At 36.8% G+C, this 14,286-nt stretch overlaps 1 protein-coding gene across 1 annotated transcript in view; it reads right to left on the bottom strand.

Annotated features, from left to right (window-relative positions):
* The window catches only part of LOC127646241 (voltage-dependent calcium channel subunit alpha-2/delta-2-like), a 320,645-nt gene that overhangs the window by 64,694 nt on the left and 241,665 nt on the right, over positions 1-14,286 (bottom strand). Inside the window, exons 7-8 of the mRNA XM_052129737.1 lie at positions 11,957-12,088; positions 10,918-10,975 (exon numbers count right to left, since the gene is read on the bottom strand). Coding sequence (XP_051985697.1) covers positions 10,918-10,975; positions 11,957-12,088 — 190 coding nt within the window. The remainder of the gene's footprint in view (positions 1-10,917; positions 10,976-11,956; positions 12,089-14,286) is intronic.

Here is a 14,286-nt window from a genome sequence, read left to right as displayed (position 1 = left end):
CTAATAAACATGAAAAAATAAATAAAAATAAATACATTTCTAGACCAAATTGTTTTCCTAAATATTGATGTCAACATATGTGGACAGCTGGTCTAAATTATGAAATTTTAAATAATACCAAGCTATTTAAAGTCAGTTATATATTTTGAAAACATTTTTATGTTTGCAGGAGTGTTGGTTGTTCATGTTTTTGAGATGTTACAGACATTACAGCTGAAATTAGCATAATTAATTCTGATTCAAAGTTATGGCCAACATCATCCAATCACTGCCAACCATGTTAAAATAAAATGATACATTATACAATTCTGAATCTATGTACTGATTGTCTCATGTCTGCCAAACATGTTGAGTGGTCCAAACATCATCTGCATCCAGAAACTGAACTTTTAACCAGATTTTAGGAGTGAATGCACTCAGCTTCATAGAGAGCTATAGGATGCTCCCTTGCTCCCTATTTAGTGAATGACTTAACCCCCAGTGTGCTGTCTGTCTGCACTGGTCTCAGAACAGTTTGAAATGCACCTTATTTTCATCCTAACTCCATATAAAGCATCTGAAAGCAGCATTATACAGGTTTTGGATGAACCCAATGATTCTCAATGTGATAATTATCAGTAAATGTAGGATTTCTAAGAAAAATATGTGCTAAAGTACACATTAGTGTACATTGTGTTTAGCAGTGTGGCGCTTTGCGATAAATTGCTCAAATATTAAAAATTGTATATTTGATTAAACTAGAGACACTAATATTTTGACTCAAACAGGTTTTAATTTACCAGATGTTACCAAGTTGTTTTTTTACCAGATGTAGTTTATGACATTTCTCCCAAAGAAGACTCTGCTTTGATCGGTGCCATGTTGTTTTGTCACATGACTCATTCAAGTTTAACCGTTTACAAACAGCACAGAGTCTCCTGAACTAAGATCAGTCAGCTTGAATGAATTTAAGCCAAAATACAACGTCCACGCATGTGTACGAAGGGTTCCATAATGGTATTACCATAATTTTTTTGGACATGGTACCATGATCGTTTTCTTGGCGTTCTTTAAAGTATGTTGGAGCTCCATATATATATATATATATACACCATAGCATATGAATATGGTAATAATTCAGTATCATGGACATAGACTAAAAGCCACAAAACTCCAATTTTCATTTGTTTCAAACACATTGGGAAAGAACAAAAACAGGACAGGTAGGCCAAGCCCTGGACTCCATCTTGTTTCTGCAGCATCATGGCGTTTGGCTTCAAGCAGCGGCCATAATATTAACTTAGGAGCCAGATTGACTTTTCTCAGAAATCAATAAATGCTTCTCCTGTGCTGAATATTTCTGCTATGCTGGGCTGAACCTGCATGTTAATGGCTTCTCTGTAACGCTCAGATAACGCAACATGCACCTCTCTCTGTTTCTCCTTCAAAGTCTCCCAATCAATCCTCACATTCTCAGCTGTCATTCATGCATTCTCATTTAAATGGATAGTTCACTCAAAAATGGAAATTCTATCATCATTTACTCACCTTCATGTTGTCACATACCCTTAGGACTTTCTTTCTTCCGTGGAAAACAAAAGGAAAAATCTTGAAGAATGTACTGTTTGTTTTCCCCCCATGCAATAACAATAAATAGACACTGAGGCTTTTAAGCTTAAAAAAGGTAATCCATATGACACATATGATACACATAAAGTCTTCTTAAGTCAAACGATTGTTTTGTTTGACAGAGCAGACTGAAATTTAAGATGTTATTCACCGATAATATTCTCCTCCGGTAAGCTGTTTACCGCTGCAACTGAATCATAAAGTCAAGAACCCAAGAAACAAATCCACACGAATCATTCAGACTTGTTTTGAGATCCGGATCAACAGATTTACTGAAAAGATCTGACTCGAAAGAATTAATCATTCGCAAATCAGACATTGTTAGGTCGGTCAAGAACTTTCATTAATGTGATTTTTCTCTTTTCTCACATGTGTCTTCTCTACAGTTTCAAAAGAGATCTCAATGTTTCAAACTATGTCTGCAATGACAAGTCAGAGATTCTCAAACATTTCTCATCAAATTCTCCAAGAGCAAATTAGCATGAGCTATAATCTGCACGTTAGTTTTATAGCTAATTTTAGGAGAAGTTCACATTTAAATTAAACAACACTAAAATGTTCAATTATATCATTTTATTGTTTTATAAATAGAACATCTATTGTCACTCAAAAAGTGAAAGCATCATTATGCAGTTGTACATACAGTATGTTGTAAAACATGATTTTGTAGGAAATAAAAACATTCTCTTAAAGGTGCTCCAAGTGATTTCATGACACTTATTTTAGTATATCTTTCAGAGAGTAGGAAAATGTTTTTCATACCTTTCCCTGAAAAAAAAATCACTTCTAGCACCTTTAAAGGAATATTCCAGATCAATACAAGTTAAGCTCAATTAACAGCAATTGTGGCATAATGTTGATTACCACAAAAATTTATTTTGAATCGTCCCTTTAAAAACAAAAATAAACAAAAGTGAGGCGTTTACAATGGAAGTGAATGGGGGCCAATTTTTGAACGTTCAAATATTCAATATTTCAAATGTATAGCCGCAAGACAAACAATATGCATGTTAACATGATTTTAGTGTCATAAAATCGCTTACTAACCTTTTCTGTGTAAAGTTATATCCTGTTTTATAACTTTATTGCCATGACGATGTAATGTCAACAAACCATAAAACACTAAAATGACTGTAAACATTTCAACACATTTACAGGTCAAATATTGACTACTAATTAAATCATCAGTCTAAACAGAATGATAATATAAGTGCTTTTATAAAATTATAAGCTTCACATTTCTGGCTTTAACCCCTTCAAACATTGGCCCCATTTACTTCCATTGTAAGTGCCTCACTTTAACTTAAAAGAAAAGAAGAGACGATTTTTTTGTGGTAATCAACATTAGCCACATATACTGTTGATTGAACTTCATTTGTATTGAACCCTGAACATTCCTTTAAGTTCATGCAAAATTTAAACTACCTCATTAGTATTATATTACTTTATATTTTTTTTTATAATATAATATCACTTTATATAAAATATTAAAATATCACTATAATAATATATATATAGTATATATACTAAAATTACTATTATACTTATTTGACTCCAGGAAGTACAGTATAATGCATTATAAAGATATTGAAATGCATAAGAATTATATAAGGCCTTATATCACACCTTTATTTATATGCGCTTGTAAATAACAAAAATGAAAACATATATAGTCCCTATGATGTAAACTAAGGTTAATAGTTGGCCTCTGTGGGTGCAGTGCAATGATATTCACAGTATATTCATGTGAACAGGTGTTTTGTCATATTGAGTGCTAATAAAAAGCTGTATTGACCAATCAGCATCAAGGAATGGAAGTTTCCTCCAAGTTTCCTTCAAACTTCAGCAGTCTGCATTTGTTTGGTTGAATCACGATTAGCTGAGGTAAGCAGCAGTCTGTTTTTGAGGGGCCGATATGGTCAAGCCACGTGAAGAGTGTAATACACAACGACAGCCTGTTGGCCCATAATCACGCAAACCTGACCTGACACATCCTGACTCCCCCTGCTGCCACTGCCCTGCCAATCAGCAGAGCGGGCACAGGTTGCTAAGCAACAGCCTTAAAACGGCTCTCACACTGTGTGCGGGGGGTTAAAGAGCAGTGGGCAGATTGCAAGACGACTACGCGTGAGACATGCTTAGATGCGGAAACATACACACTAAAACTGAACAGACATCCATATTGAAGACACACTGTTATGTGGTAACTTTTCAACTCTGTAACTTTTAAAAAATGTATATGTGTGTGTTGTATTCTAAGGAGGTATATCTATGAAATGGTAAACTCGACTTTCAGAAATATGGTCTGGTCAAGCTCAGACCCTTTAACTTTATTCATTATAACATAATTATTTACACAATGTCAAGAAAATGAACAGGATGGAAATAAAAAGCTCAAGTTAACTATTGCTCAGTGAGGGACTGACAGTTAGCTTACACGAGGGTGTCAGCTGGAGGTTTTTGCGATTTTTTAAATATATATTTTTAACCAGCTTTTGACATCTTGACAACTTCAAACCATCCATCCATCCATCCATCGTCAACCGCTTATCCTGTGTACAGGGTCGCAGGGGGCTGGAGCCTATCCCAGCTAACATTGGGCGAAAGGCGGGGGACACCCTGGACAGGTCGCCAGTCCATCGCAGACAACTTCAAACCAATTTGTATAATTTTATTTAACAGAATGGAGACCAACCCACTAAAAACTGCAACACAAACCATAAGAATTCACAGATTTCATAAAATATATCGCTAATATTTATTGATATTTGTGTGGTTGTTTTCCCTCCAAAATGTCAGTTCCTGGAGTATGATGTTATTAAGGTAAAGATTTTATGAAAAAACTAACAGGATGGAAAGTGATATTGAGGATAGGAATGCACCGATATGACCATTTTTGGTCGACCAAGAAATGGATACCAATTTTAACAAAAAACTATAGGAAAAACACCAGGAATATTTCTTAATAAATTGCAAGTTTTTAATTTTAGCGGTTGGTAAAAACACACTCTCAATCCAAAGTAATGAAACTATTTAAAATTCACTCTCATTTACACTTAATTGTGATAGAAGAAAACTGTCTAACGTGATTTCCATCTTTCAATTTTTGTTTTTTATTTTATTCAGTGTATAAAGACAAGCATAATGGGTACATTAAAAATGTACTGCATAGTAGGAATGGCACATCTATAGAAACATAAACAGCCTTTGGAGCAAAGTGCCTGCTGATAGTGTGCTCCAAACCAATTCATCATTCCTACACTTATATATTTTTTTATGTTTCTCCAGTTCTCCAAGCCCACCCACGTGCAAAGCCATTAAAGCAACTCACTAAGTCTGTAGAAAACTTGGCATGAAAACAGCAATGACGTACGTCTCGCTTTGGCTCATCAGCAACATTAGCACTTTGTCAGCCAAGCAAGCACCATTAACTAGCTTTGTGGCCGTGTCGTTCGTCTTTAGGTTAACAGCTTTCACAGGTATATTGGGGATTCTTGTTTTTTTTGCACAGGAGACACTCTCCCCAAGTGTGAACTTAATTACTCTGTCAAAGAAGAAGCTCATTAGTGCCTTGCTAGCACTGCCCTGCTCTGGGAAACACTTTGTCATGCTCATCCAGCCATAGACCAGGCTAGCACGAAAGCACTTTATGAGTTGTTTCCGATTTAAACTGCTTTTTCTTTCTTCATTAAGTACATTTGGGAGATTGTCTATGTTTTTAAGGTGGTGTAGCGTAGCAGCTAATCCTATATGTCCTATATGTCGCAAGTTATGAACTATCAGCAACATAAAGCATCGTTAACATCTACGGTCGCGAGTTCAATCGTTACCAATATAGTTTAACAATTTGTTGTTTTGCGAAACAATAGTTCCAACCAAGATTCGCAAACAGCATCACAAATTTGTTTGTTGGAACTACATCTTTCATGTTCATGTTAGTTTCTGCATTTATACTTTGATTGACATCCGTCCAGACATTTATCTTGTCAGCATTTGTGACAGTTTTTTTTACTTTGAAAATAGCTAAAGGGAGGGACGAGTCAAAATATTGTTTTTGTCAATATGCCACAAATTCTGTCTATTGAGCTTAACTTGTATTGAACCCGAAATATGTCTTTAAGGTCACATTTACCTTTGCACGCTGAAATTCTGCTGACAAAATACAGTCCTTTTAATGGGAATCCACGCGATCGTGAATTTCTTACGATGGACTTCCGGTGGTGAAGAATTTTCCCTCATGGATTTCAAGTTTAGTGAAATTTGAATTCGCTGCATAAACCAATAGATCGCTACATGGTTACTATTCCGGTAAAATTAATATCACGGTATGTGTTAACACGAAATGTGTTAACCGGAATACATTTTTTTTTTGTTTTTGTTTCAAAGGTTGTTGTGCAAAATGCCGCTGCATGGTAGGGAATATCAATTACATTTTTAACCATTGTAAATCATTATTTACTGTACTTATGCACTATATTTTACATTAAAAGGTGCCTTTTATCTAGGATTAGGGCATTTTCATAATACTTTTCAATATTTACTTTTAAATAAATTTTGAATCAATTTCCATAAAAATGTGTATATCGTGATACTGACCAAATATTTTTAGGAATATTGTACAATACAGTTACGCCCACCCCCAACATTGTTGAACTAACATGGTTGGAATGATGTTTGTGCTGATTTGCAACATTTCGGTTTCTAGAAACAGCCACGACTACCCAGTTAACATCTCCAACGATATATAGAAGCTTTTGGTCACACATTATACATACATTTTTGCATATATACAGTGAATGTTTTTTTTTTTTATTTGTTTTCACAGGTCAGAGCAGGAGCAGATAGGGTAACAGTGGCATCTTGGCAATGCTGGGGATTGAACCCCCGACCTTCTGGTCAGTAACCCAGAGCCTCAACCAGCTAACCATGAAATAAGTGTCTTATAAGTTACTTCTAAGTAACAAAATAGTAACTATTTTGCCCCCCTGGACAGTAAAATAAAAAGTACAGAAGAGCAAAAACAAAATTCTCCTCTACTGTTCGAAGTATGCACACTTGGAAACTCCACCAGAAAACCCATCCAATGGCCTTTCGATACTATTTTTAATGTACTATGATTTGGGATAACCACAAATAACCACAATCTTGCCTACCATTTAGGAAGGATAGTATGAAAATTTGGATGCAGGGTGTGTTTCCATGAGCATAGTTTGTACAGGATCTGAATGTGCCCAGGAGTCCTTCTAAAATGTAACTTCAAGTGAGATTTTTCTTATTTTATCCTCATTGTACACATTCTTTTCCTCAGACACTCCAAAGTGATTTGAGGCCAGCTCATTGCGACTCGTTTGATCTTGCTGAGCGCTGCTGACACATATTGACCCTCGGTCCAGGCGGTACTGTAAACTGCGGTAGGGTGATTCTCACGAAATCCAGATTTAGAAGGTGTCCAGCATCAGAATTTTTAAAATGCCCTTAAAGCCAATTTTCTTTTTGCACATATAACATAAGGTCTGAACTTACTATAACCATTATTTTTACAAGATTTAAAAAAATATTTCCTATCTAATTATTTACATTTTTAGATGAAGTCCATAAAAAAATTATCATTACCGCAACATGACATTACATTAAATATATGGTTAAAAATGTGTATTTTTGGCTAATGTTAAAGTAGACTCTTATTACTCGTGCTCAAAGCTATGTAAAACTCTGGAGAGATTACTTTTTCATATTTATTATTTTTTGTAATTTCCCTATTTTCTCTCATTACCGAAACATACGTGATGATTTACAATTTGTTTTATTTAATTGTTTTACTAAAAGATAACATACACATTTGTTATGTAGCAGACCTTAAATAAGTAGTGTTGTATAATATGTATATACATTTTAAAACAAAATATGATTATCTAATTATTACTTAATTTGTAAAAAGATACATGTTGTGTAATGAAAATGCCATTTCGGTAATGAGAATCAATGTTTCGGAAATGAGATTTAGCTCACACATTAACGTTGACAAAGGGGTTTGATGCCTAACCCTATTTTACATATTTAAAACGCATAGAATTTTTAAAATAATATTAATTTCATGAACAGTTTCATTTTCTCATTTATCGTAATCATCACAGTACCATGCCTTGTGTTAACAAGTGTTGTCTATATAAGTTACAATGTTATGCTCATAAAGAATCATGTCATGTAGCCTACACTGTAGTACTAACAAATATACAACCATTAGTATAAATATTATCATTCTAGTATAACACATAATCATGTGTTCATGAGAACTTTTTCAATGTAACATATTATCATGTGGTCCTGAGAAACATTTAAATGTAACAGCATCATGTGCTCTTGTAAAAAGATTTTAGTTTAGCTAAAACACTTTGGTCCTGACATTCAACCACACAACCTTTTTCTGAGAATAATTTCATGTGAAGAACTTGAATAGCAGCAACTCGATTTATGAGTTGGTCAAACAACTAAAACAAACAACTGGAACGACTGCTTTGTACTAGAGATGCACCGATCGACCGGCCAGGCACCGGAATTAGCCGATTTACCGCATGCTCGGCCCGGACCGGTAACCGGCCGGTCAGCCTCACGTCTTACCGATTCCAAGCCGGTCCGTTTTGTTGCCAGCGGCGCAGACAATAATGTCACAGCCGCATGTAAACATGTCATTGGCGTGGGAGATCTTCACTGTGTGAGTGAAGTATATATAAAGTTCGAAATGTGTAATAATTGTAAGGCCAAAGTAAACCGTGGGGGGACCACCACAATAACTTTCGGAACAACAAACCTAATTAGACACTTATAACACCATCACCCAGCTGAAAATGCCCATTTTAAAAAAGAAGCTAAAAAGTGAAAGCGGCTAAAGCTTGTCAGAGCTCAGAGCCAGTCACAAGTCAGCAGCCTCTTCTATCATTCCTTGGAATGAGCAGCGAAAAGACCAAAGCAATTACAAGGAAAATTATGCAATTCATGGCCCTGGATGACCAGCTGTTCTCCATAGTTGAGGACAAAGGGTTCAGAAATCTGATACATTTCCTCGATACAGAGTATGAGGTACTTTCCGACGTCGCGTTGCCCGAGTTGTTTAATCTTGTGTCATGTCACACACGCAGCCTGTTATCTGTCAACATTTGGGTACACAAATCCGGGAGAGGGGAAGGGGGGTGCTGGATGGCAGAGACAGGCTAAATACATACAAATTGTGCCGTTGTGATTTAACGTAATTTTTCCCACCGTGTCCGATATTAAAATCAGTGCGACATACATTACAAAAGGCGTGGGCATTGTCGATATGGCTTCGGGATATGAAATTCAATTCTTCCATCCAGCTGTTGTTAAATTTACATGTATATTTTGTTTTTTCACCGGAGCACCAGCTGATTCTTCTCCTCCCATCTACCAGTGATGCTTGATTTAACATCCCGCGTCTACTACCTGCGCGGATATCAACAGTGCAAATGGGTTGTAGGTTGCCAGATTGTGGTCATGGCAACTGGACCACCTTGGAATAATATATTGATGTGATTATTCATATAACGTGGTTTGGGCCATACAAATTACGGGAGTTTTTTTTTGGGAGAAATAACAAAACGGGAGACTCCCGGGAAAAACGGGAGTGTTGACCGGTATGCAAGCCATTCCTGAAGCAGTGCTCTGTTTTACAACTGATATTTGTACATCTAACGTAAGTTGAGTGTATTGGACACTTCAGTTTTTCAGATCTTTGGAATTGTTTTGTTAGACGAGTAATAAAGAGAAAAAGGTCCATTTATAAAAATAGTGGAAAATGACATCTGTTATATAAAGCAACTCATTTGCAGTTAATTGTTATTTCTACCTCTTTCCAGTCACAGAGCACTTTATTTTGAGAGTTGTTTAAGTGAGAGAAGATCCTGTAACTTATTGCAGTTTGGGGGAAATTGTAATGTTTAATAATTAATTTTATTATGAAAATAAAATTTAGCATTGAAGCAAGGTAGATTTTGTTTGTATATGTGGTCAATAATAGTTCTTGGAAAGAAAATCGAAAAAAATCGGTAACGGCAGGTCACACTTGCAAAAAATCGGAAATCGAAATCGGCAAAGAAAATTGCAATCGATGCATCTCTACTTTGTACCAATCACGTTTTCCCCCAACTGTAACTCATTCATGAGCGTTTTTTATGTTTTGCCTATATGTCAGGTAAAATGCAGAAATGTCTAGCAGAGGTGGTGACATTTCTGCAAGGTTTACGCAATTTGTTCAAGAAGTATTTAAGGCAAATATCAAGTTATATTGAAATGAGCAAGAGTTATAGTGCATGTCCCTCCTTCAGAAGTCTGTTTCTCATCACCGAAACATTGAGTATCTCCACCGCAACAGGCCTTCAATTGTTGCGGTGAATGATAATGGTGTTGCGGAGGATGAGCAAGCTTAAACATTCTTGCTAACTGTGGAAGCTAAATGAGGGTTAGCTAAACTTTCCCTCTCTTTTTATATTTAGACCATAATTGGGTATATAGTAATCAAAAAATTAAAACGGCAACATTTTTTAAAACTTCACAAACTCATGTTTCAGTAATGAGAACTAAAAAGTTGTGTAGGTACTATGACAAACAAAATTTTAACTTTTATTTGGAGAGAAAAAATAAGAACTGCTTACCTAGTAGCCATCTTGAGTGTCACAGTCAATTATGTCCCTTCCAACAAAATTTCTTGAAAATGTTAGTTCCTTGAGGACTTAAACAATGATTGAAAATTGTTGCGGAGGATGAGAAAATTGGTCTTGGACACATTTATATTCCTTATTGTTGGAATGTATCCACTACATTTACCAATGATCAACAAATACCACATGTTTCTTTACTGTAAATGTTTATAGTATAACATGCACTGAAGCTTTTTATTTTTTATAATTTTTAATTATAAATATTTCCATCTCAAAGAACACAAATCCAGTCATGGACACGGTAATGAAAAATTTCCCCTTAAATGTGGAAAAAAACAACAAAATTGGTTTTTATGATGTAATTTGAAATAATGTGCAAAATAGTACATCAAGAGATGTTTATAACTGTATCCTTCTTATTTTGATAGCATTTACTTTTATCATCAAAATGTTTCATGACACCTCATATGTCTAATTTCGCGAGAATCACCCGGTAGTCCGACTTAATTTGAACTTCACACGCTTGCTTGCTCTATGCAGGAGAGGCCACCGGGGACTCAGTGAAAACAATGAGATCAAAGTCAGACTAAATGGAGTCTTTCCTCCGCTGGCTGAGTGTGAAGGCGACAGTACTCACCACGGGCGTCTCCTCACATCATACAGGTCAATCTTGTTGGGTGCTCTCCATTGAGTGGCTGGAGAGGAGAGATTAAAGGAGAAAATAGAAGTATGACTTACAGCTTGCTTGTTGAATTCTACAGAAGTGGACTTACTACGACACCGTATATACTTAGTAAGAGCATTTCTGTGAAAGAATGCATCATCTAAAAAAGGATTGCGTTTATAAGGAAAGTTTTAGCACTATATGACAGATAAGCAAACTTTCTACATATATCTTCTACATGAAAATGAAGAACATGTGCGTTTAGTGAAATAGTACCTCAGTGTGCAGTTATACACAGATCAGCCACAACATTAAAACCACCTGCCTAATATTATGTACGTCCCTCTCGTGCCACCAAAACAGTGCAACCCGCATCTTAGAATAGCATTCTGAGATTCTATTCTTGTACAGAGCTGTTATCTGAGTTACCATAGACTGTGTCAGTTCGAACCAGACTGGCCATTTTCTGTTGACCTCTCTCATCAACAAGTCATTTCTGTCCACAGAACTGCCGCTCTCTGGATGTTTTTTGTTTTTGGCACCATTCAGAGTTAATTCTAGAGACTGTTGTGCTTGAAAATTCCAGGAGATCAGCAGTTAAAAAAATACTTCAACCAGCCTGTCTGATTAGATAATTGCATGGATGATTGTTGGTGCCAGACGGGCTGGTTTGAGTATTTCTGGTATTTTCACACACAACAGTCTCTAGAATTTACTCAGAATGGTGCCAAAAACATCAAGTGAGTGGCAATTCTGCAGACAGCAATGCCTTGTTGTGGAGAGGTCAACAGAGAATAACCAGACTAGTTCGAACTGACAAAGTCTATGGTAACTCAGATAACCACTCTGTACAATTGTGGAGAGAAGAATATAATCTCAGAATGGTATTCTGAGATGTGGGTTGGCGCTGTTTTGGTGGCACGAGGGGGACCTTATCAATATTAGGCAGGCAGTTTTAATGTTGTGGGTGATCGGTGTAAATATCTCTGACATTTAGCACATTGGTCTTTACCTGGGTAATATCTGGTGACACCAGTGGCACTGCCAAACACCTGCCAGCGAAGTGAGGGATCTTCTCGACTGTTCTCAATGAAGACTCGATCAAGAGCTTGAGTCCAGTTCAATTCATTCAGAATAGTGGGAGCTGCCGGAAACAAAAATAAAAGGATAAACACATTGAAAACACATCTGGCTTTAATTGACTGAGCACTGTGCTTTTCTGCTTGGACTGCATTATCTTATTATATCTAAATATATAAAACGTTTTATTGCTATCAAAACCAAGTACTTCTGAAGCATCATATTCCATGGACAAATCTCTGATTTAGTGGTCGACCGGTATATTGCCGAGGCCAATAAACCAGCCGATAATCAGACTTTTTAAATTATCGCATCAGCCAATACATTTTCCACGTTCCATGCACAACTTATCACGCACCCCATTGTGAGCTAGCGCCACTAATCATGACCATGAGAAGTCATGTGACTATACCCTCCCTAGCAACTGGGCCAATTTGGTTGCTTAGGAGACCTGGCTGGAGTCACTCAGCACGCCCTGGATTCGAATTGTGACTCCAGGGGTGGCAGTCAGTGCCAATACTCGCTGAGCTACCCAGGCCCTTGGCCGATTAGTTTCTTGAGTGTGCCGAGAATCGCCTGCTTGCATGTGACGTGACCGAGATAAGTAAGTGGCCAGTCATGGTTCGTTTTGTTGTTACATGTCATTGTGTTACTACAATAATAGACCGGTGTGCCACACAGTGCCATTTAAACGGTCCGCATATCAGAGCCGCAGCAGACGCGTTTGAGCTCATAACATTAAAGTGCTCGTCTGTTTCATTCTCCCTTTCTCTTCTCAACAGTTCTCTGTAACTTTTAACAGTCTTGTCTAAAGAGAAAAAGGCAAATATCAATCAAATTAATATCATATACCGTCTGCAAATATGTGCATATCTCGTTTAAAAAGATGCTATAACCCAACCTCGCACAACTTCAGCATCCAATGGAGCACTCATTTATCTTCCTTTAAAGCATGTATTATAACAGCCTCTCCTCAACATTTTCCTGTCACTTTTCTAATGATAAAAAGCAAATGTAAATAAAACTTCTATAATATACCTTGTAAACCTATAAACCTCTTGTTTAACAGGAAATCTAATTTTCTTTCCATCGAGCACTCATCTAATATCTTCCTCTGAAGCGCATATTCTATCAGCCAGAATCAAAACTTCAGGATCGGGATCAAATGATCCTCTGATACACAAATCATGACGGTCAGTCTGTGACAATCCAAGCAGGCGACCCAGGCCATTTGCAGCTTTCAACTGTCAGGAGAATGCTGCTGCTTGCTGGATCCGCACAAGAGTGTGAGTGCGACCAAAGTCTGTCTAGCAAGTCAGTCCACAGTCGGCCATGTTTGGAATGCTCTCGGGAGACTATTTCCTGTCATGAAAGTGCAGCTCCTATGTACTTGATGGAGAAAGACCAAAATCTCCAAATCTCCAGCTGTGATCACTGATACTTTGAAGTTTCTCGAGACAAATGCGTTCTGTTCCATTCATTGTGCTGCATCTTCTGTTGCTATTCTTACATTTTTTTGTATTTGGCAGATGCTTTTCATAAGCGGCTTACATGCCAGATGTGTTTTCAATTCAATGTACATTTGATCAGTTTGTGTGTTCCCTGAAAACCGAATCCATCATCTTGGTATTTCTAATGCCATACTCTACCAGTTGAGCTACAGAAACCCTCTACTGTGTCTTTTCTTTGGTGCAAAAAGGTATTGAGTTTTGAGTTTTCAATTTGAATGAGGAAAAAATGCTTACTTCACACTGTAAATGTAGTCATTTAGATGATACTTTTATCCAAAGCTTGTGAGGAACATTACAAGCAATTTGTCATTCAAAAGTAACTATGTGCAGACTGCAGTATACTGTAGTATACACTATGGGCAGTCTGCAAAAAGCACTGCTGCCATTTTTATTTATCGATCATCTCAGCTCATCTAAATGATCAAGGCAAATTCAGTAAAAGTGAAATAAGACAATCCACAGAGATTAGACTATGTTTTTGTGAAGAATTGCCATTCCACATCCTAAAGGCCAAGGTTAAGGTTAAAGAATGTGGACTTTTAAGATGCTCACAAACATCCTCATACCCACACACAATAACAGAAAGAGAGGCAGACATTTCTGATAACAGATGATCACTGACACTCTTGTCAGAGAGTCATAAATATGGAAATTATTCCAAGAAGTACTTGTGATGGTTCCAAATGATCGGACAATAGCATTATCCCTGTGGTGTCCGAGGAGAGCAATCAGAAATCAAGCCTGACTTTGG

The sequence above is a fragment of the Xyrauchen texanus genome, chromosome 7 (genome assembly GCF_025860055.1).
Source record: "Xyrauchen texanus isolate HMW12.3.18 chromosome 7, RBS_HiC_50CHRs, whole genome shotgun sequence".
NCBI lineage: Eukaryota > Metazoa > Chordata > Actinopteri > Cypriniformes > Catostomidae > Xyrauchen > Xyrauchen texanus.
The sequence above is the reverse complement of the archived record's forward strand: the minus strand, read 5'-3'. Positions and strand labels throughout refer to the sequence as shown.